The sequence below is a fragment of the Lactuca virosa genome, chromosome 6 (assembly GCF_052849685.1).
Source record: "Lactuca virosa cultivar CGN04683 chromosome 6, Lactuca_virosa_CGN04683_v6, whole genome shotgun sequence".
Classification (NCBI taxonomy): Eukaryota; Viridiplantae; Streptophyta; class Magnoliopsida; order Asterales; family Asteraceae; genus Lactuca; species Lactuca virosa.
Window position 1 is genome coordinate 275622305 of NC_136431.1, and position 24834 is coordinate 275647138.

The following is a 24834-nucleotide window of genomic DNA, read 5'->3' on the forward strand; positions in this document are numbered from 1 at the left end:
AAAAAAAAAAAAAGGAGTAGGGAAACATCTACCACATTCCAAGAACGCAGAAGCAAAGCAGGATCAGTTGGCTGTACAACCTTTCCGTCGTTTGTTGGTAACATTTTTCCCTCTTCTTTCATCTTCTTATTGTTGAAATCACTGCAACATAAACATGGCGAGTGAAATCCTGGCACATATTGTTCTAACGCTGAAGCATACATGTTCAATTTCTCCTTCAATGTTCAATCACTATTCGATGCTATGAGTTCATGGACAAAATTCTCGTATTCTGATACCTATTATAGTTTAGGAATTTATTCCTAGCATAAATGTTCGCTTTAAGAAATATTCGCACGACAGGTAAATAGAGAGTGGATTTTATTATTCTGTTTTCTCGTGAAGGTTTACGAATCTCTCAAATTCTGATTTACGATTATTCAGCTGTTCCGTTTTCTTCGACTGAACTATGACAATCTACTCATATTTCTGAACTCTGTAGTTGAAAATAATTTTGATTTTTTTTTCCTGTAGATTCATCGATTTTGTCTCTTAAGATGGCAAAGGCGTTATCTAAGATGGTCTTAAATGGGATTGTATCGTTCAAATCTTCTCGTGCAACAGCAATGGTACGACATGATATAGTAGTCATTGAACTTTTTACCAAAAGCATGTATCCATATCCATGTAACTTTTTCTAATCAACACAAGATTAAAATTCGTATTTCTTTCAATTTTCAGGCTTCTGGATCGTTGTACCATTATGGAATGGGATTCTCAACAACTGCACCCAATGATCCTGATACACATGATGATTTTAAGCCAACTAATAAGCTTGAGAATTCAGGAGTCACTCTGAAAGACATCATTGAACAGGTAATCTGTAGTTGCAAGTGACTGTATGGGTAAAGTTCTCATTGAGTCAAGTTGTTGAACAACATGAACCTGGTTTGTAGGATGTGAAGAACAACCCTGTGATGGTTTACATGAAAGGTGATCCTAATCGCCCTCTTTGTGGATTCAGCTCACTAGCAGTCAAAATCTTGCAAGAATACAGTAAGTGCTCAAATCACATGACAATTTTGCTTTATTATTATTATTATTTTTGGCTGCAATGATTGAAAGATGTGCATTTGTTTTTGACTTTTTGTAGGGGTTCCCATAAGTTCCAGGAACATATTGGAAGATTCTGAGCTTAAGAGTGCTGTAAAAGCTTTCAGGTAATATACACTTTCTTAAATTTTATTTTGCTAATATATAGTTTGTTATTTTCTTTGATTTTTGAACTCATAGTAATCTTTAAATGACCAAAATTCATGATATATTACTTGTTTCGTAGCACTTGGCCGACGTTTCCTCAAATATTCATCAATGGAGAATTCATTGGAGGGTCGGATATTATCCTTGACATGCATAAGGCAAGTGATCTCTCCTCAATAAACCATCTGAATGAAACTACATGACCATTTTACCCTTACATCCCATCTCACATCATCAAGGTTCCTATTTTATTGGGGCTAGCCTTTTGAGCAATTGATAAAGTTAGGTACTGTTCCCATTTCTTATTGACTTAATGGGGACAATACTTAGGGGCTGTTTCTCCACCCCACCACACACACACACACAGTCCTGTATGGGTAATGATGTTTGTAACTCTATATGGATTGCATACAGGTCTGTTTTTTTTTTTTTTTTTTCTCTGGACTAAATAAACTATCTCAATGAAAGAATGAACCTAAATGACCATTTTACCCTTACATTCCACCAAACAATTTTTACTATATTCATCAATTTTAACGTGTGAGGGAAAAAAAGAAGGAAAAATAGGTGGTGTGGTGTATTAATACATTAAACCAGTTTTTTTTTTTTTTTTTTGCTTAACCCCTTTAGTCCTTCTGTCCAGATTAAGTCTAATAGAAGCAATCATGTATTGCTGTCTAGATTAAGTGCTTAACCCATTAAGTAAAAAAGAAACAACCCTGTAATAGAGAATAAGCTATATAGAGGTGCTTTTTTTTTTTTTCTCATTAAGTTGTAACTTTTTACAAATTTGTCCCTCTGCAGAAGGGTGAACTGGAGGAAAAGCTAAAGGTAGCAGTTGCATCAAAGCAGTGACCGGTCTTAATATAGGGTCCTTGTGTTCAAGTTGTTAGATATTTGTATCAAATAAAGTGTAAAGTATTTTTTGGTTGTTTTTTATAAAGCTGTTATTTTAATGTTTATTAAACCATTGTACTTTCAAAGTACAATGCTTAAATAAGAAAAGAAAATATTAAGAATTAGAAATGAAAATTGGATAAACAAATGAAAATACATTGATATTTCTTGCATGTACCCCAACCAGGGGCTAAATGCAAGATATAACAATGTACTTCCATTTGTTTGCCTAATATAGCATCATACTTTCATTTCTATTTCTTAGTTTTCTAAAATTTTATTTCAATGTTTTTTTTTCTTATTAAAGCATTGTACTTTTAAAGTATAATGCTTAAATTAAAAAAGAAAACAAAACAAAAAAAAAAGTTAACAATTAGAATTGGAAGTTAGATGCTATATTGAGACACTCAAAAAGTTTTAAACTCATTTTCTATGAAGTTTTAGAGCAGTTGAAATGCATTGCTATAATCGGTTAAGTAAAATAAGTACATTGTTATAAGTGCATTGATATAATGGGTAAAATAATAAAAGTAGATTGATATAACCGGATAAGTAACACAAGTAGAATGTTAGGAGAACACATTCACTATTTATATCTCAAACAAAGAAAGAAGATGCTATTCTAGTACAACCAAACAAGGCTCCAAAAGGATGAGCCAATATAAGAACAACTTAAGCTGTTGCCTTACAACTTGTAGCCCTTGTCATTTCTGATTATTAGTTGTGAATAATTACATCTTTAAATAACTCTGAGAAGCAATGACTTGTAAGGATTAAAAATAGGATGCTATTATAGATATAATGCAATTGATTTTATAAAATAGCATTCTACTTTATAGTGAGCAAGAAAGTAATGGAAGCTTAAAGAAAGTTCCATGCAGACAACAAACAAAAGCACGTTGCTATTTGTTTTAGTGATGTGCAGAAAACCAAAAATCAGATAAAAAAGAAAAACAACTCCGACCTCTTATTAGATATTGGTTGGTATGGGTGGCACTGCATCACTTTGAAGGTGTCGCTCTCCACCTAGATTGACCTCTTAGAAATTGTTGTTTCTTGCATTTCTAACCCATTTAAGGCAATGTACTTTGAATTCGACACATGGACTAAAATCTTTAAGAAACCTCAATATAAAAACTAAATTTGCAAGAAAAATTACTTCTCTAGAGCAAACTTACAAAAACCAGCTTACTCAGAGGATGAGGTAGTCAACTTTCTCATAGCTAATTTGAAACGCTTATGCAATCTTTATCAAGTTTCTTTGCCCAACAGCCCTCGCACAACATTGAATGCTCAAATAGGCCCTTGATCTATCACCAAGTTCACAAAAATCACAAATTTAGTCACATATGTGTAAGAAGAAAGAAAGATATGGGTAGAAACAGAACAAATATTGATATCATATTAATTAGTATCAATATCCTCCGATCGTCTGTTAGACTGTTATACGGGCATATACATGGTGTTGATACCCTCATACTTATGTCACAAAACTGTATAAAAAACTACAAAATATATCATTAAGAATCTTTAATAGAATAATAGATAAAGAAAAGTAAATTACATTTTCGGTCCCTAAATATTGAAGATTTTTAAAATTTTGGTTCTCATCTGAGCACATAAATGATATTATCCCAACCTATGAAACATAGGTTAACTTCTTTAACTTCGAAAGTAATTTATATAATTAAATTTAGTTTTGAGCCAACCACTTCTTACCCGCATAATACTGAAAAATACGAATTAAATTTATCTTTTTTTTTTCTTTGTCTTGTTACACATAACACATAAAAAATATTTTTAACAATAAATCAACAACGAAAAAGAAAACTTTTTACTTTGTTTATTTAAGAATGAAACACTCGTCGCTATGGTAGTTTAAATTACTTTTGAAATCATTTAATTTTAAATTCCAAATGATTTTTAAGTTCATTAGTGCGGAAAATACAATCCCAAATACCAAAACAACAATTAATAGTGAAAAAGAGATAGGTTGCGACAATTCACTATTATAACATAATTCAAGATTAGCACACAAGTCCTGGTCTTCAAAATAACTTTGCTATCTTCTACTCTATCTCCATAGTCTTCAATCTGAGCACATGTCAAAGTATATGTAATACCTATTTTCTAAACATGCACTACCATAAAAGATATAGACTGTTGTGCGATGAACAGATGAGATAAAGCCCTGAGTTGCTTTAATTTGAGAAATGATATTTAACAAAATATAGTTGAGGAATGTTGTAGTTCGTGTGATGAGGATTCCGTGGATATAAAGTCTGTTGATACGAAATTTGTATGAGAAAGTTACGACTACTTGAAGTTGAGATGAAGGTAGATTGTTATTTCGAGAAAGTCAAGTCAAAGGTCAATCTTTGAGCATCACGGCGTGACAAATGACGAGTCACCGAGACACGTGGTTGTAGAGTACGACACGTGACAAAACTGGGGTTCAATTGGTCATCACGACGTGACACATATATGGTCACGACATGACCAATACAGGTTATAAATATGCGAGTTTTTGTGTCATTTGGGGGATTTTGGTACATTCATCCGGAGATGTTGGTCGAGAATCGTTCTTGGGAGTTTATATCGGAGGAGTTATACTGATGTACGGGAGATACGGGGCTGGGTTACGAGATCATGGAGGTATCTTTTACCTCGTTATTGTGTAATTATTATATGTGATAGTTGTCGGGAATTGTTAGACCCGAGTACATCTTACGAGGGTTCTTGATATGGTGTTATTACGGACCTGTTAGTAAGATTTGTAAATAAATCTTATGGTGAGATAGTCAGGATTGTAAGGGTTGTAAACCCTAATTTACTAAAGTTGCCCGATGGGGTAGATTTAGTTAGTGACTTACGGGTTAAGCCTATTGTGGGTGTATTATTGAGTGTAATGAGTTTGGTGACAAATAATCACGAAATATAGCGAATAGTGAATTGTGACGGGTTCTAAGGAACTTAATAATTGTTGGTTAGGTATTGGCATGTGACGAACTGGAAAGCAGAGTAGGTCAAGACTAAAGTTGATATGTCTGCCAACTAACCATGTGAGTAACACTACTCTAACACCTGTTGTTTGTGATAAATGTGGGTTACATAATTGTGTTTAATATTATAGTATGAATGATTGAATATCATATCGTTGATATTGTGATGTTATATAGATACACATGTACCACATGATGATATATTTATACATGCAGGTGAATCAAATAAGGAAGTGGTATTTTTGATATGTCAGGGGCTGACACGATATTATTCGTTGATGTGCCACGGGCTAACACAATGTTATTTGTTAGTGTGTTACTAGCTGACATGATGATCTTTTTGGTAGTTTGTTGAGTAACAATTCAAGGTTTGATACCTTTTTAAATCTCTTTAGGGTGATTCGTGATTATAACTGTGGATAATTTGTTTGATATATGAATGTGATATTTACGTGGTTATGTGATTCATGTTATTGTAGTTGTTATTCACTAAGCGGTGTGGCTTACAATTCTTGTTTGTGGTTGTTTTGCAGGTTAGATGTGGTAGCGCCCGACTCAGATCTTGTATTTATGGCCAGTACAATCCCTGGTGATAGCTTTTTGTGCTCTAGTGTTCCAGTGTACACCAAAATGTTTAAAAAGTTATTTTTTATAAAAAGGTTGTTTATCGGGTGTACCTGGTGTGAAAAGATGGACGTTACAATATAGTTAGGCAATGCAATGCCCAGTGAGAATACTTTCTCACTGAGGTTGAGTAATTTATAGCAAGTAATGCTGAAAATCATTACACTCGACCCAATCCTACAAAATCAACAAAATTCTCAAAGGTTCAATAATCTCAAATTAAGGCAACTATAAAACCAAATTCAAAGTTAAAAGGGTCGGATAACCCATAAACCAAATTCAAGGGTATAATAACCAACAATCTAAATCAAAGGAGTGTATAAACTTGTATTCAAAGTCTAGGGTTGTATGAACCCTAATCCAAAGTCAAATGGTATATTAACCAATGATACAAATCAAAGGGGTATATACACGTATATTCAAATTCAAATAGAATATGAACTCATATCCAAAGTCAAAGGGTGTATAAGCCCGCAATTCAAAACCAAGGGCTTTAGTAATTCATAATCCAAATCAAAGTTCCAATATAATTTAATAAGCCAACAATATATCATCCATTTTCAAATATATCAACACATTAAAATAGGATAACTCAATCGACAATTAATAATGCAATATAGATCTGTCCCAAGTTAACCTCATATAATTCAATCTTGCATAAATGGTTATTTAGAGCTCATGTATTGATTTCAAGCAACACGATTCACTTTTAATGTACGCTCGAAAATTAGGACTCATGTGTAATTACCACATAACACCTTACACACTTTCAATGTACATTCAAAATTTTCAATGTGTTTTGTGAACCATCACAAAAGCACCACACGAGGAGCAGTGAGCATCGCTTGTGCATTATGATGATTATCTAGAAATCTAATCACTTCAAATAATGTCAAATCTGACATGAATATCATGAATGAATCATAAGCTCTCCCGTCTTACATGTATGCACATAAGGATGCCAAACCATTTTCAAACCAACAAAGCTTCTCAAGTGAGTAAAAATATTTTCAAAATAAGTTTTATGAAATGCATACACAACATGTGTAGTAGACACATTGCACACAAAGCAATATCATATATTAAAACAGCTCTCATTTGGTTTTAAAGTTTAAAATCCATTTAAATCATAATTTTAAATTAATTGAACTGCATTTGCAGAAAATGATCCCAAACGTCTTTTAAGTTTAACAAAAAACATATTAAGTTTCAAAATTTATAGACGAGGGTTAACAATTCAGATATCGTTACATAAGTAACTATCACAACATCACAATGGCCTAAATTATCTCGCATCCTTAAATCCTTAATCATTACTAGCACATGAATACATGTTAAAAAATAATATGTTAATTACTAAGAATGCATAGTGAGTAATATCGGGACTTCATCACGTTAATAGTCAATAATTAACTCAATCATCGACCTATGATGAATTTGTAACGTCCCAAAAATCATAAGTAAATTTCATTTTTAAATCAACCAAAATCCATCAAATCAAACTATCAAAGTATGCAAATGTGAAAACAATTATCAGAGTACAAATCCCAAAATCACAAAAATTACGGGAACACGGGTGAATGCATTGCGATCAGGCCGGGCCCTTCCTCTTTGAACTGGAAGTACCTGAAACATAAACTTAAACCATAAGCGCAAAGCTTAGTGAGTTCCCCAAATACCACATACCATACATCAATCATACATATCATACTGAAACGTATAACGGGTATATTTCACCCCTGAGTACCTTCCGAATCGCTGAGTCCCTTCTGACTCCTTCGATATCTTTCAACCGGTACGGGTCTATTTCACCCCTACAGCTAAACATACAATCATACTAGCAAGAGTCACATAGACAACAAGCACATACATACATATTAGTAAGTGTCACAATGATCACTACTATGCTACAACATGATCCAGTGGGCCGACATTGGTGTCTTCGACCCACAATTACAGTGAGAAAACTCACCTCAATCTGAAGATAGACAAATCACACTCTCGGGCTGCTGCTACCACGGCTCTTCACACTGAACATTATCCAAATTAACCCAAATAAATAATCAGGGTAATAACCCATAAAAGGTCCAGATTATAATCTAACACGCTAAGGGTAAAAGACCATATTACCCTTCTCTTATTCGACCCATCTAACCATGGCCCAAACTCATAAGGACCTAAGGCCCAACAATGACCTAAACCAATAAAGACATAAGGCCCAAAAGGCCTTCTGGTGAATACGTCATGCGTACCACCACTATGCCTCGCGTACAACTCTTAACAGCAAGGAAAACGGGGTTGAATCGTGTTACGCTGAGCGTACGCCAATTTACGCCCAACGTACTTCCCTGACAACCAAAACCCACATTAAGCACTTAATGCCTTAAGTCCAAACTGTAACATCCCAAAAATCCCAATAAATTTTTTCATTTTTAATTAAAGAGAAATCACTGTTTTCAATCAGTCCAAACCATAAAAACACAAGATCAAATATAAATGCTCCAAAATCAATTTATCATAATATCTCTAAAGCATGTCATCGAAGGATGTGTACGATCATGCCTTTGCTTTCCCCCGATCATATGAAGTACCTAAAACATAAAACTTAAATGATAAGCCAAAGCTTAGTGAGTTCCCCAAAATACCACCACACAAACATATAACAACATGCATATTGAGCCCTCAACCATCGGACTAGATTATCCCTAAGCCCACATCATGAGTTTGGCTTGCCTTTCTGGCCCATAACTCATGTCTGGATTGCTTACGAGCCCACAATATAGTCTGGCTTGCCCTTACTGGTATACAACTTATGTCTGGCTTGCTCCCGGGTTTGTTGCCTTCCGTACAGAGCAACATTACTTCAACCCAACCACACCGTGTTGACATATGTAACAGATAAAACATATAACAACAAACCGATAATCATGCAGATCTCAAAAAATACTAAAGCATTGCAACATCCTAAACCAGGATACATAACCTGTTGGGTCGGCATTGGTGCCTTCCACCCGCAAGTACAGTGAGGAAACTCACCTCACAGTCTGAAATGATAGCTGAACAAATCAGTGCTCCGAATACTACCTCTACCGATCACCTTAATAATGACAGGGATTCAAACTTCAATCTACTACTCTAAATACCCAAAATGACCTAAATTCAAACTTGGTCGAAGTCAACGGTCAACGGTAAACGTCGTAGTCAACTCCAGGTGGTCGTTACGCCGTGGCCATCCTTGGCCACGTCGTGGCCACTAAACGAAAAGGTAGACGAGTCTTAGCCCATCCGCCACGCCTTGGCAGCTGTAACACCTCAAAATCATGGATAATATTTTCATTTTTAATTTAATCGAAAACCATCAAGTATTCATAACAACCTCAAACAAAGTATGTCAAATGAGGATAATCATCAAAGTATAAATCCAAATCATAAAGAAAATACAGAACATGGTTGGATGCGCTGTGATCATGCCAATCCTTTCCCTTTTGTACCGGAAGTACCTGAAACCATAAACAAAACTGTAATCACAAAAGTTAGCGAGCTTTCCCAAAATACCACAAAAACATAAATATATACATCTAACAACATGTGGTTGTATCAGGTCCGTATCAACCCCATATGACAACATGTAGATGTGTCGGGTCCGTATCAACCCCCATGTCTGTATCAACCCATATGACAGCAAGAAGTTGTGTCGGGTCCGTATAAACCTCCGAGTCCATAATGACTCCGAGCCAAGATAGGCTCTATATATCATTCAATCATATAAAACATAGTCACATAATCACATACATCTAACACATACAAACCAGTGGGTCGGCATTGGTGACTTCGACCCACTAGTGTAGTAAGAAGACTCACCTCCAAAAGAAGATAACTGAACCACACACTCGAGCTGCTGCTAACACGGCTCCTCACACTAATCATATTTCAAAAACAACCCTAATTAATAATCAGGGTTCTAACCAATAATAAACAGTCCAAATATTACAATATCCTAAATAAGAAATATAACTAAATATTATGGCATCCATTTATACTATAAACATGTTATTTTTAACAAACGTTACTAACATTATTAAACTAGGTTATAACCCGTGGGCACCACGGGTGAGAAATTAATTTTTTTTTTCAATTAAATTGTAACTTATTTATTGAAAATTGATAATAAAATCTTTAGTAATAAAAAAGTGTATATGTTTTGCAGTAATATGATAACATAACTGTTGGTTGAAATTACGAACAGAAAGTGGTTTGAAAATGCAATTGGCAATTTGTATTTGTAGATATGCAAAAAAGTAATAATTTTATAAAATGAAATTTAAATTTAACTAAAACAAATACTGAAATTTATATAAATAATAAAATTATACAAAGTTTTTTTTTACAAATTTCTAAAAACTTCTTTATACACAACATTGGATGTTTTATTTGTTAGTCTACCATCCTTATCTAAAATCAACAATTTTAATCCTTCTCTACTTTGAACTCTGGATAAAGCAACATACAATTGACCATGTGTGAAAACAGGCTCCTTGAGAAACAAATCAACCTTCGATAAAGACTGTCCTTGGCTCTTATTAATTGTCATTGCAAAACACACAGCCAATGGAAATTGTCTTCTTTGGAATTTGAACGGGATCTTGTCTTCAGAAGGAGTTAAAGACATTCTTGGAATAAAAGTCCGGTTTCCAATATTACTTCCAGATAAGACAACTGCCTCAATAACACGTTTGCCCAAAGATTTAACCTGTAGTCTATTCCCATTACATAAGCCATTTTTCTGATCAATGTTTCTCAATAACATAACTGGAACACCGACTTTTAAAATGAGCTTATGGTTTGGCAGACCTGAGACTTTAAGACCATTTAAAACATCAGGTGAGTATAAATTTGCATCAAACTCATCGTAAACAAACTCTGAACGGCATAGGCTATCTGAACTTAAGTATTCTTTTTGTTCTCCTGGAAATAATGACAACAAACGATCGTTTATTTCTTGGACAACTTCATTCTTGGGAGCTAGTATTGCTCTTTCTTGAAAATAATCAGCAATGTTGAAGTTTTCCAGTATAAAAGGATATACAAAACTGATTAATGAACCTATAGGATCATGTGTATTAGTAATAACAATATCTCGTGGAATATCAACAATCGCTTCACCGTCATTCGGACCACCAAGATTACCTTCTCCTATGTCCAAAAGCCAAGTTGCAAAATCCCTTATTTGTTCAATAACAGATGGATCGCTTCCAACAATTAACCTCATGTTTTTTGTTAATTTATGAACTTTGCATTGTTGCCATAAATAATAAGAACTTAAAGAAGTATTAACAATGTTTTGTCTACTGCCACCTGGAACAACAAGTAGAATTTGTCTGAAATCACCTCCAAAAACAATCACTTTCCCTCCAAATGGAATATTTGAATTCCTAGGATTGACACACTTTAATATATCCTTCAGAGTTCGACCTAAAGCTTCGAATGCATGTTTGTGTACCATGGGTCCTTCATCCCAAATGATCAATGAGGTTTTTCTTACTAAACTGGCAATATCACTTTTTGGATTTATTCTACAAAAAGAATCCTCAGTAAGATTTATGGGAATTATAAATCGAGAGTGTGCTGTCCTGCCTCCAGTAAATAATAATGAAGCTATCCCACTTGAAGCAACATTTAAAACAATCTGACCTTGAGCTCTAATTGCTTTAGAAATTGTCTTCCAAAGAAATGTCTTACCTGTTCCACCATAACCATAAACAAAGAATACACCTCCCTTATTATGTTTAATTGCATCCATAATATCAAGAAAAATGTCCCGTTGCTCATTTGTTAATGCAACAAACAGCCGATCAAACTCGTTCTTTAAATTTGGTATGTCATAATCTAGCTCATCAATAATAAGACGATTGTTTGAAGATGAGACAAAATGAGCATCGGGGTAAGGCATTTTTCCATAATTTTTAAAACTGAAATTGTTAGGCGGTAAAATTTGTTCTATCTCAAACAAAGTCAAGTTTTTAAGTTGATCTTCGTTTAGTGATAAACCTATACGTAAAATAATATATTGATTAGAACGTATAAAAAAACAAATTGAATAAAACGTAAAATATAATTGAATTTATACTAGAAATTTATATGATACTCTTTTAATAATAATGAGAAAAAAATTTAGATTACCTGGAGACTTTAATCTCTGTTGTTGATTGTAAAGAATTCCATCCGACAGGTATTCCCAGGTGTTTTGCCAAACAATCTCTGGTTTACACAAACTGTTGGACAATAGCATCGTAGCAAATAAGAACCGTAGATAAAAACCAGATCCAGAAAGACTTGCTTCCTTAATTGCATCGATAAGTTATTTGTCATCATCTAAAAGGCCAAGATTATAACACGCATCTGTAAAAGAAGAACATAGTTCACCATTGACTGTGCGAATTTCTTCGAATGATTTAGGACCTTTCACTTTATTTAAAAGAATTCTTAAGAAATATGCTTCTACAAGTTTAGGTGAAACCGAGTGAATTCTACCAATCGCATATCCAACTTCCCTTGGCTTCCAAATCAGATCTTTACGTTTCCAAACAAACTTTGTAGGAAATTCAACATATGTAAGTTTTCGTGCCTCTTTATTGATTTCATTACACTTCATCCAAGATGTGAACATTGAAGAAGCAATTGAAGGGCGATCAAGAACATCTCCAATATCATCGTCTGCCTCATATACAACTTGTTGTTGACCAGGAAGATGAAAAGGTAGTCTAATCACAGCAGGATGTCTATAATGAACATTGTATTTAAAAATCCGCCATGATGCTTCACATGCATAAATATATCTACAATCATAGTATTCTTTAATTTCATCCACTGCATCGTTGTTATCAGAATCATTATTGGTTTGCACCATAGAAACGGTAGCTCTATCAGGACCCTTGTTTATATATTTAAACAAATACTTTATGGAAGATCCTTGATTGCACCATTCAACATTAATGTGTGCTTGATATCTTTTCAACAGATATTTGTTGTATGAAACAACATTTCTGTTATCTAACTGAACACCAGATTTTTCAACAAAATGCCCATCATTTCTTCTCCTATATAAGGGAAAACCATTTGAATCGACTGATGTATGATTACAAAATTGCTTTGGAAAGTTTTTAGAACACTTTCTGTCAACCATGCATGGACAATTCAAATTTTCAGCTCCACATGGACCGTGAATAATGAACTCCTTGACAAGTGAATACAATTCTGGATCATCATTGATATTTGGAATCTCCGCAGAAATAATGGGATCGATATATTCAACTGTAGGGATTTGCAGTCAGCATGCATAAACAGACATATATGACTATGAGGCAAACCTCTTTTTTAAAATTCAATTGTATAAACAACTGCATGCAAAATATACAAATAAAATACAAGTTGGCAATTAAAATTTGTTTAAATTTACACGTTAAACTATAAATTTAAATATCTTTAGGAAAAATATAAATTATTATGTTTAAATTTATACATTAAACTGTAACACTCGGATTCCCAGGTATCTTATTTTATGTAATTATATTGAGTTTTGGAGAGGGACTCGGCGAGTAGGCGCACAGACTCGCCGAGTAGGATCGCGCATGGTTGGATTGATTTAGTGTCGGACTCGGCGAGTCCATACGTGGACTCGGCGAGTCCATACGTGGACTCGGCGAGTCCATGCTGTTTAACGAAACCTTAATCCTCGGGGCCTGAGCCCTATTTAAAGGCCTTTATGGCCTCCATTTGCGGCCATTGCACCCCAGAGGAACCCTAGAGAGAAAGTAAGAGAGTTGAGAGCAAAAGGAGGCTATTTCTTCATTTTTTTGTGTGATTTGGCTTGAAGGAAGATAGGAGCACTCATCTAGAACGTGAAGGGGGCTGGATCTGAGCTAATCATCTTGTGGTATCATCTTTGGAGGTATAAACCTTTTCCCATTTCGTGTTATATTGATGGATTCCTTGCTTTTAGGGTTTTTACCCTCATGCTATGGAAGATCTAGGGAGTATAAGGTCCACTTTGAGATTATGACATCAGATCTGGACCTATAGAGGTCCAGAGGACCTTTCCCATTCTGCTTTATGCTTGTTCATGGAGGATTGGAGACTAGGTTGTCATTTTTAGGGATATTTCTCCATTTGAGGCTTGATATGGGTTGCATGCACGTAAAGGTTGCACCTTTACGTGACTTATGAGTGTTAGAAGGATGGATCTACTGTGTGGTGAAGCAGATCTGACCTTAGAAGGTCATTTGAGTATGATCATGGAGGCAACTCGCCGAGTCCATAAGTGGACTCGACGAGTTGAGTCGGGTTGCCCCGCGACTCGCGATCTGTGACGACCCGTGGCGCATAGGGTTGACTCAGTGAGTCAAGAGAGGACCAGGGGCGAAGAGGGCAGGCGTGTACTCGCCGAGTCACCCTAGTGCACTCGGCGAGTAGGGTCAACTGTGGCCGTTGACTTTCGTTGACTTTTAGGGTTTCGGTCAACAGTTGGACTTTTGAGTCAAGGAGGGGTAAAATGGTCTTTTACCCTTCTGAGGGATCGTAGAAGGGGATTTAATCTAGCCTTTGAGAGCCGTTATTTATTTGAGGATATTGTGTATGTGATTAGGCGGAGGCTAGATCAGTAGATACGTGTGCGAGATCATCCGAGATACCCGAGGTGAGTCTTCTCACTATACATTACCTAGAGTGGTATTTATGTGTAGACCAGAGGGTCTTGTATGCTATGTGTATGTATGAGATTATGTGCATTGTGTTATAAGTATGCTATGTGTTGTATAGACCGGACCGGAGGGTCCAACGATATAGACCGGACCGGAGGGTCCAACGATATAGACCGGACCGAAGGGTCCAACGATACAGACCGGACCGAAGGGTCCAACGAGATATGACCGGACCAGAGGGTCCAACGAGCTACGGGACTAGAGGGTCCCGCTGAGACACATCAGACCGGAGGGTCGTATTGTAGCCTCGAGTGGCGTATGTGTTGCATGTGGTATTTTGGGGAACTCACTAAGCTTTTATGCTTACAGTTGTTGTATGATGTGTTTCAGGTACTAGTGAGGATCGCGGGAAGGCGCCGACATGATTCATACACACTGAGAGGATTTATGTACATGAGATCTTGGGACATGTTTTTGTTATGATACAGTGATACATTGTGATTTTGTGATTGGCATGTGGTTGAAAGTATCATTTGAAAATGAAAAATTTTGAAAATTTACGTTGTTACAAGTTGGTATCAGAGCCTTGGTTTGAGGGATTCGGGTGCATCTTCGGATGGATCTGAACTCAAACTGAGGAATTGAGAAAGTTTTTCATAAAATAAACAATTTTTCTAAAAGAGTAAAAGATTTTGAGAAAGGCAGAAGGAGACAGTGTGTACGATCAGCCAGCGCCCGAACGGTGATTTCCCAAAATACCCTTACATTTTGTGTTATGAGATATGATACGATATGCATGCTAGAGTAGGCTAGGTATTCATGTTAGGACTAGAGTGGCCTGATTTGTGATGCCTTAGCCTAGGAAGGATTTTGCTGCTATGTGATGCTTGAGAGCGAGTAGGTAGCAGTGAGGAGCTGATGAGTGGTCTACCGAAGGGTAGCCTATGCCATTGAGATATAGAGTACTTGCGATCTGGGATCCAAGGAGGAGGACTTAGAGTGAATGCTGATGCGGTATGGACGGTAGTATAGGGCCCGTACTACTGAAGACACCGGAGTAGTGCGCACCCTAAGTAAGAATCCATTGGGTACTAAGGAACAAGTAGGGTTGAGTTATCGAGTGTGAGTATACTCGAACGAGTCTATGATTCCTTTTGTGTTGTATTTCAGAGACATCATGGTTGGGACACGTCATCACCCAGGAGGCAGTGGTACCAGTGATGAGGAGATCCGTAGGATGATTCATGAGAAGGTGGCTGCGGCCATTCGAGCTGAGATACCAGAGATGTTCGGGTCTATCAAGACCACGTTGATCAAGACTTTTGATGAGCGGTACGCCGCTCTTACTGATGCAGCTGTTGTTGCGGCCACCGCAGCCGTCGCTGCTGCTAGACCGCAGGGGGGTGACTCGTTGCTGTACCGAGAGTTCAGCAACACGAAGCCACCAGAGTTTGATGGGACGCAGGATCCGATTGCTGCTATGAGATGGATTACCGATATTGAGGGTTGTTTCTATACCTGCTCGTGTCCAGAGCATCTGAGGGTTCGGTTTGCGCTGAACCAGCTTCGCTTGGGAGCGAAGGAGTGGTGGAAGTTTGTGACGGCAGACTTCACTACGGCAGAGCTGACTGCGGTGACCTGGGAGAGGTTCACCACGATGTTTACGTAGGGTTTTGAGCATTCTAACACTTCCTAAGTGTACATGCAACCCTATTAAACCTTGGATCTATGTTTGTCTAAGATACATGCAAAATATTATTTTCCAAGGTTTATAACCTATCTAGCATGACATGGGGTACTTTTAACCATAAAGGAACTAGATGAGTTACATACCTTTTGTTGATTGTTGATTCCTTGGAGTTTGAGAGCCAAGCACCAATAATGTGAATGCCTCAAATGGAAATCACAAATCACCCAAACTTGGAAAATATATGAGAGAGTATTCTAACTCTTGGTTTTGGCCACCACACTTACACACACACTTTAGTGTCTTTTTCATGCAACATAAGCTTGTTTATATAGTGTACATGGTTAGGGTGAAACCCTAATAACCCATGTCTTTTCCTCTTCCAAGGATCCATGGGTAAAAGCTCCATGGATCATCCATGGACTTCCATATAAGCTTAGCCCATTAACAAATGAGTATTAGCCCACACCATATAAATATAACAGCCCATGATTTAATTAGTCTTCCTTTTAATCACTAAATCAATTCATAATTAATTCAAGATTAAAACTAATTAAGTAGCATGACTTTATATTAATATATTATAACTTATAATATATTAATAAAACGTAAGTATACAACTCTCATAAAATTATCCATAAATTGTTTGGGTGAAGTGCAACCCAAATGGACCATGTCGGGTCGGGTCAAGTATATACCAAATAAGTTATGGACTTAGACATCTTCTCCAACAGACTCCCACTTGGATAAGTCTAATAACTGTATTTGCCTATATTACTTCAGGAACCAACCGGCAATCGTAGCTCTCGAAAACTCTTGTGAACTATGAAGCGCCATTTTAGATAAGTGATCATATAATCCTCTGCTCTCATGATATCAGCCGGACAAATACATGGAACAATGTCTTACTTATTGTCTAGCAGTTGTTTCTCGATTTCCGATTTGTTTGACAAAGAACTTAACTGAACACATCAATTTAGTTCTGACCGGGCCCGGTACATGGGTCAACACAAAATCATCGAGGGGCCCAGATATCGCTTCTATTTCTAGAAGGAACATATAAACTTCGACTCATATGCTTGTTCTACTACTTATTGAATTGCACACAAAGGCACGTTTTATAACATCAAGTTACTGATGCGTTTACGTGCAATCAATGCACAACCAACTCATAGGTAACAACTCATATCTCTAGGTTTGAAGACTTATATGATATTACCGTCTCATGATCACTCGAGATAAATTCCATGAAGTGATACAAGTGAGCGTGGGTTTATTCCAATACTCATAACTTATGAGCACTCATGAACGTTGTAGCAACCATTGCTATGTCTAAACACCTTTAGCCATCTACAAACCCAATTCATGACAATCTTGATTCATACCTACTTCCGACGTATGACCGATTGTGGAGGTTTGAATAAATTGATTATTCTGGAAGTCAAAACATGCAAAACTGAAACAATAGTAAATAATTGACAATGATAGTAACACTTTACTCATAAATAAATCACACATTTTATTCATCATCAAACGTCGATTACATTTTACAAGTTTCAGAAAAGGCTATCTAATCTGTAAAACTAATATCGTCCCTCAGCCCGATACGCCTCGCATGCTGCAAATGCTTAACCCTCGTCAGTCCCTTCGTAAGGGGATCCGCAGGGTTCTCATCTGACGATACCCTCTTTGCCACGAGGAGTCCCTCTTCTATCTTGTGTCTTATGAAGTGATATTTTCTGTCAATGTGTCGGGATCTGCCATGATCTCTTGGTTCCTTGGCTAAGGCAACCGCACTATTGCTGTCACAGAAAATCTCCATAGGCTCCTTAATAGCTGGTACAACTCCAAGGTCTCCGATGAAGTTCCTCAGCCATATCGCCTCCTTTGCCGCTTCACTCGCTGCTATGTACTCTGATTCACAAGTCGAATCAGCTACAGTCTCCTGTTTGGAACTCTTCCAAGTGATTGCCCCTCCATTTAAGGTAAAGACCCAGCCCGACTGAGAGCGGAAGTTATCCTTATCAGTCTGAAAGCTAGCATCACTATACCCTACTACTCTCAAGTCATCACTCCCACCAAGGTTAAGGATCCAATCCTTAGTCCTCCGCAGGTACTTGAGAATATTCTTTACCGCAGTCCAATGAGCCTTGCCAGGGTTCCCCTGATATCTGCTGACCATGCTCAAAGCGAAGGCCACATCAGGACGAGTACAAGTCATAGCATACATGATCGAACCAACAGTGGAAGCATAAGGTAATCGAATCATCTCAGCTATCTCATCTTCCGTACTCGGACTCTGAGCCTTGCTCAGTTTGGCATTGCTTTGGATCGGTAATTCTCCTTTCTTGGAATTCTGCATGTTGAACCTTTTCAACACCTTATCCAAGTAGATACCCTAACTAAGTCCAATTAGTCTTTTACTCCTTTCTCTTAATATCCTTATCCCTAGGATATAGGTAGCTTCTCCAAGGTCCTTCATAGCAAAGCACTTCCCAAGCCAGGACTTAACCTCCTGCAAGGTTGGGATGTCATTTCCTATGAGTAGTATGTCATCCACATACAGTACCAAAAAACTAACTATACTCCCACTAGCTCTGACATACACGCAGGACTCATCTTCACTTCTTGAGAAACCAAACTCTTTGACCTTCTCATCGAAACAAAGATTCCAACTTCGAGATGCTTGTTTCAATCCATAAATGGATTTCTCAAGCTTGCACACTCTATTGGGGTACTCTGCACTGACAAAACCTTCTGGCTGATTCATGTAAACATCCTCAGCTAACTTTCCGTTAAGGAAAGCGGTTTTGACATCCATTTGCCATATTTCATAATCATGAAATGCAGCAATGGCTAGCATAACCCTAATAGACTTAATCTTTGCTACTGGTGAAAAGGTTTCATCATAATCAATACCCTGAGTCTGAGTAAACCCCTTCGCAACCAGTCGAGCCTTATACGTGTGCACCTTCCCATCCATGTCGGTCTTCTTCTTGAAGATCCATTTGCACCCGACTGTCTTACGGCCTGGTACATTGTCAACCAAGTTCCAAACTTGATTGTCATACATGGACTGTATCTCGCTGTCCATAGCCTCCTTCCATTTAGCAGACTCTGGGCCTGCCATGGCTTCCTTAACACTGTTAGGTTCATCCAGATTTACCAGTGTACTGTCACTGATAAATGTATCACCTTCCGTAGTAATATGAAATCCATAATAAAACTCAGGTGTGTTCCTAACCCTTGTGGAACGCCTCGGAAGTACAGACTCGTCAGCTGGATCAACAGGAATTTCCTCCTCAAGTTGATTGCTAGTGTTTGAGGCTCCTTCACCAATTGAGTCTTGAATTTCTTCAAGGTCAATTTGCCTCCCACTGTCTCCTTAGCTTATAAATTCTCTCTCTCGAAAGACCCCTCTCCTAGCCACAAAGACCACATTCTCACTGGGTCTGTAGAAGAGGTAACCAAAGGATTTTTGTGGGTAGCCGATGAAAATACACCTTTCACTTCGAGGTTCGAGCTTGTCATGAGTTTCGCGCCTCACGAAAGCCTCGCAACCCCAAATCTTGATGTGGTCCAAATTGGGAACTTTCCCAGTCCACATTTCATGAGGTGTTTTGGCAACCTTCTTTGTAGGGACTAGATTAAGGATGTGGGCGACAGTCTCTAAGGCATACCCCCAAAAAGAGATTGGTAGCGAAGCTCGACTCATCATAGAGCGAACCATGTCCAACAAAGTTCGATTGCGCCTCTCAGCTACACCATTCAGCTGTGGTGTCCTGGGAGGTGTCAATTGTGAGACAATCCCACACTCCTTAAGATAGTCGAGGAACTCAGTACTAAGATACTCACCACCTTGATCGGATCGAAGCATCTTAATGTTCCTGCCCAATTGATTTTCTACTTCCTGTTTAAACTCTTTAAACCTTTCAAAAGTTTCTGACTTATGTTTGATTAAGTAGACATAACCATATCTACTAAAATCATCAATAAAAGTCACATAATAGCGATTAGCGTCCCTTGTGGCGGTTTTGAATGGTCCACATACATCAGTATGTATAAGGTCCAACAAACCCTCACCCCTTGCACAAGTACCAGTGAAGGGTGATTTTGTCATTTTTCCAAGTAGACAAGACTCACAACTATCATCCGACTTGAGGTCGAACGACTCCAAGACTCCATCCTTTTGGAGCTGGCCTATGCATTTCTTGCTTACATGTCCAAGACGACAATGCCACAAAGATGCTTTATCCAAGCTAGTAGAAGAATCAATACACAATACATTATTCCCTAAATTATCTACAACCGATACAGCTTCATACACACCATTACAAGGTAATGCTTTAAAATAAAGAATATTATTTAAGAAAGCATTAATACTACCAACTTCATTATCAAAAGAAAAGGTAAAACCTTGTTTGTACAAAGCATGAAAGGAAATAATATTCCTCGCCATTTCACACATTTATTCAAATCTAACTTTAACCCACTATCTAGCAACAAAGTATAAACTCCAATCTTGGTAACAGGTGCAACCTTCTTGTTCCCCATGATTAAGTTTATCTTTCCGTGCTCCACATCCTCACTTCTTCTTAGGCCCTGCAAGTCACAACAGATGTGAATACCACAACCTGTATCAAGAACCCAAGAATTAGAATATGGTGAGTTATTAGACAATATAGTGTAAATACCTGCATGGGATGGTTTCACTTTCCCATCCTTGACATCCTGCAGGTACTTTGGGCAGTTTCGCTTCCAGTGCCCCTTATTTTGACAGTAGAAGCATTCAGCATCCTTAGGGATGGCAGAAGGAGTGATAGAACCACCTTTGGTTCCAGATGAGGAGCCTTCAAGGGACTTTCCCTTGGTATCCTTCGAAGGGTGCTTCCTCTTCTTCCCTTTGCCTTGCCCGATAGCCAAAACAGGGGTAGTAGTAGGAGTAGGAGTAGCAACCGACTTACTCTTAAGACCACTTTCGGCAGTCTTCAGAAGTCCTTGAAGCTTACTGAGTGTGACTTCCTCCTTGTTCATGTGGTATGTCATACGAAATTGATCATAACACGAGGGCAAGGAGTGCAAAATGATATCAATTGCCAACTCCTCAGGGAAGTTCACATTCAGTTTCATTAGACGGTCCACATACCTTTGCATTTTCTGCATGTGGCTCGTGATTGGTTCGCTATCCTTCATATGGGTAGTGATCATGGAGGAGATTATTTCATACCGCTCTTGACGAGCACTCTGATGGTACCTTTCCATCAGATCCTGGTGCATCTCAAAAGGGTAATAGTCCTCATAGGACTTTTGGAGTTCAGCTGTCATAGTGGCCATCATGATGCATGCCACCTTGGTGGCATCTCTTTCATGTGCCTGATACTCAGCGACCTCCTCAGGAGTAGCAGTGGACTCATCAAGCTCCTTTAGCTCCTTATCAAGGACATATTCCTTGTCCTCGTAACGAGTAACCATCCTGATGTTCCGGATCCAATCCATGAAGTTGGAACCATCAAAGATGACCCTCCCACAAAGGTTCATGAGGGAAAAGGAGCCAGTAGGGTTAGAGCCCGAAGCTTTGTTGTTGGAAGACATCTGAAAAGAAGAAAACAAGTTTAGATTAGATATATCGAATCCTTAATAATACACCCAAATGTAATATTAAGGCTAGGATCCAACACAATATATTATAACTTAGAAGAGGGATGCCGTAATCTAAGCTATAATATATTTGAAGGTAGGTGAATGACGATTCACCAATTTCCACCATGAAAACGAAATGAATTATTAGGTTTAATTGGTTTTGAAATTCCTAGATTCCTTTGAGATTCATTGAACTTTTCAATGGCATGTTTCAATCTCGATTGTGCCCTTCAAGTTTTGTGACTGGGATGCCGAGGATCACAAAACAAGGTGTGAATAACCATGCAAATTCACTTGGTACCCTTAATATTATCACCTAATCAATGTGCCGGTTAACCACACACGCTCCACCGATCTATGATAAACATTAAGTCACCCTTCGTGATCCTTACTAGTCCAAGTTAGTGTGCCGGTTAACCACACACGCTCCACCAACGACTTAGTAAGGTACAAAGTGTGAATTTCATGGGTTAGCACCATATTCACATTTTCCTAAAGTAACTAAGATTGGGAATTTATATAAGGTTTAGTTACTTTATAATATTCATCATACTTTTAATGAGAATTTATAAGTCCTTGTCCTACCCGTTCGGCTAACGACCCTCCACCAGTCAAGCAAGCGGTGGGTGAGAGTGGACACCCATTAAGTTGCCATTTTATAGGCAACAACCTTATACCCACCTTATAGACTGGCTTCGTGAATGAGGCGTACTAGCGGTAAGACGACTTTAATCTTATACATATATATAATAATTAACCATTAATGTTATAAATAGTATAAGGGTTGAATTTTAACTTTTAAAACTCTAAGGGTTTGGAATTAAAGTATATTAATGTGTGTGTAACTTTACAAATTCCAAAACTTGAGGACAAGTTTTGAAACTATTCAAAACTTTTCATTTCATAACTTATGAATTAAAGGTTCATAAAAATGAAGACTCTTCATTTCCATGTAACTTATGTGTTTTAAGTGTGTGTTTAAAAGAAGTGACCTTTGGATATCCATAACTTGAGGACAAATTATGGACTCCATTAAAACACATAAATGATCAAGAATTAATCCTAAACAATTCAGCAAATAATTCTTATCATCTTCTAAATTCATAAGAACATGAACATGATCATCAAAGTTTCAAAAATTATATGAACACATACAAAGCATGAAATTTTGATATAAGCTATTGTAAATGGATTAGAACAACCATTACACCAACTAAAACAAGTTTTAAAACACCAAAACAGTTTAGGGTAATGTTTCTAGTCCATTTCCAGCAGCAAAAGTCGAAAATTTGCATTCTGAGGCTCCTACTCGCCGAGTGCACGAACCTACTCGCCGAGTAGGATGAGTTTACACATGAACTCGGCGAGTCCCCCCATGGACTCGGCGAGTTCATCAGGCAGACAGCAAAAAATTCGACTTTTTTCACTATTTTGCATCAAGTATCAAACAAACAAGCCTAGACTCTGATACCACTGTAGGGTTTTGAGCATTCTAACACTTCCTAAGTGTACATGCAACCCTATTAAACCTTGGATCTATGTTTGTCTAAGATACATGCAAAATATTATTTTCCAAGGTTTATAACCTATCTAGCATGGCATGGGGTACTTTTAACCATAAAGGAACTAGATGAGTTACATACCTTTTGTTGATTGTTGATTCCTTGGAGTTTGAGAGCCAAGCACCAATAATGTGAATGCCTCAAATGGAAATCACAAATCACCCAAACTTGGAAAATATATGAGAGAGTATTCTAACTCTTGGTTTTGGCCACCACACTTACACACACACTTTAGTGTCTTTTTCATGCAACATAAGCTTGTTTATATAGTGTACATGGTTAGGGTGAAACCCTAATAACCCATGTCTTTTCCTCTTCCAAGGATCCATGGGTAAAAGCTCCATGGATCATCCATGGACTTCCATATAAGCTTAGCCCATTAACAAATGAGCATTAGCCCACACCATATAAATATAACAGCCCATGATTTAATTAGTCTTCCTTTTAATCACTAAATCAATTCATAATTAATTCAAGATTAAAACTAATTAAGTAGCATGACTTTATATTAATATATTATAACTTATAATATATTAATAAATCGTAAGTATACAACTCTCATAAAATTATCCATAAATTGTTTGGGTGAAGTGCAACCCAAATGGACCATGCCGGGTCGGGTCAAGTATATACCAAATAAGTTATGGACTTAGACATCTTCTCCAACAGTTTCGAGATGAGTATGTTCCTCCGGTGGAGAGGGAGCGATTGGCTCAGGAGTTCTTGACCCTCAAGCAGGGTACTGATTCTGTTACTGTGGTTACCAGGAAGTTTCATGAGAGGGCGATGTTCTGTCCTGAGCAGGTGTCTACCGAGCAGGCACGCATGAGCCGGTACTTGGGCGTTTTGAGGAGGGATATTCGGGAGTTCGTGTCGAACTCGACTTACCGGACATTTGCTGAGCGCCAGGCAAATGCCCGGAAGAGGGAGATTGAGCTAGAGACTCAGGCCAGGGAGGAGGCCGAATCTCAGAGGGTGGATCGGCGGCCGTCACAGTCTCAGCCGGCAGCCAAGCGGGTAAAGCCCGCTGATTCGAGATCTGGAGGTCCGAAGGGCCGCACTTGTGGAAAGTGTGGCAAGAGCCACGAGGGAACATGCAGAGCTGGGGTGTGTTACAAGTGTGGGAAGGAGGGGCATTACGCGAGGGACTGCCCCAAGGGATTCTCAGTTTGCTTTCATTGCAACCAGACCGGCCATTGGAAGGCCGAGTGCCCACAGCTACTGCAGGGATCAGCGCAGGGGTCTGCACCTGCTGCTAGGGTTACCGAGGTTCGGCCAGCGAAGGCCGAGGCACCGAAGGCTCGCGGGAGAGCCTTCCAGTTGACAGCGGAGGAGGTCCGCGCAACGCCTGATGTCGTGGCTGGTATGTATTCTTTCATTTATTTATGCTGAGTTTGAGATATTGTGCTTATATGATGTTATGCGTAGGTACTTTTCTTGTGAGTTCTGTACCTGCCTTAGTGTTATTTGACTCGGGTGCGAGTAGA

At 37.9% G+C, this 24834-nt stretch overlaps 2 protein-coding genes across 3 annotated transcripts; one reads left to right on the plus strand and one right to left on the minus strand.

Annotated features, from left to right (window-relative positions):
• Window positions 1–14: 14 nt before the first annotated feature.
• GRX4 (glutaredoxin 4) lies at window positions 15–2206 on the plus strand. 2 transcript variants are annotated; one of them, XM_079056039.1, is made up of 7 exons: window positions 15–97; window positions 514–608; window positions 721–855; window positions 936–1035; window positions 1133–1199; window positions 1319–1397; window positions 2044–2206. In XM_079056039.1, exons 2-7 carry the CDS (start codon window positions 537–539, stop codon window positions 2092–2094), a joined length of 504 nt encoding a protein of 167 aa, XP_078912165.1. In that variant the 5' UTR covers window positions 15–97; window positions 514–536; the 3' UTR covers window positions 2095–2206. The 2 variants fall into 2 exon arrangements, with proteins under 2 accessions (XP_078912165.1, XP_078912164.1); XM_079056038.1 differs by lacking the exon at window positions 15–97 and adding an exon at window positions 107–342.
• A 7940-nt stretch (window positions 2207–10146) lies between these two features.
• On the minus strand, window positions 10147–12051 carry LOC145122559 (uncharacterized). The gene is made up of 2 exons (XM_079058149.1): window positions 11943–12051; window positions 10147–11810 (listed from the first exon to the last, which is right to left on the minus strand). The coding sequence occupies exons 1-2, from the start codon at window positions 12049–12051 to the stop codon at window positions 10147–10149; spliced, it is 1773 nt and encodes a 590-aa protein (XP_078914275.1).
• Between the last annotated feature and the right edge of the window lie 12783 nt (window positions 12052–24834).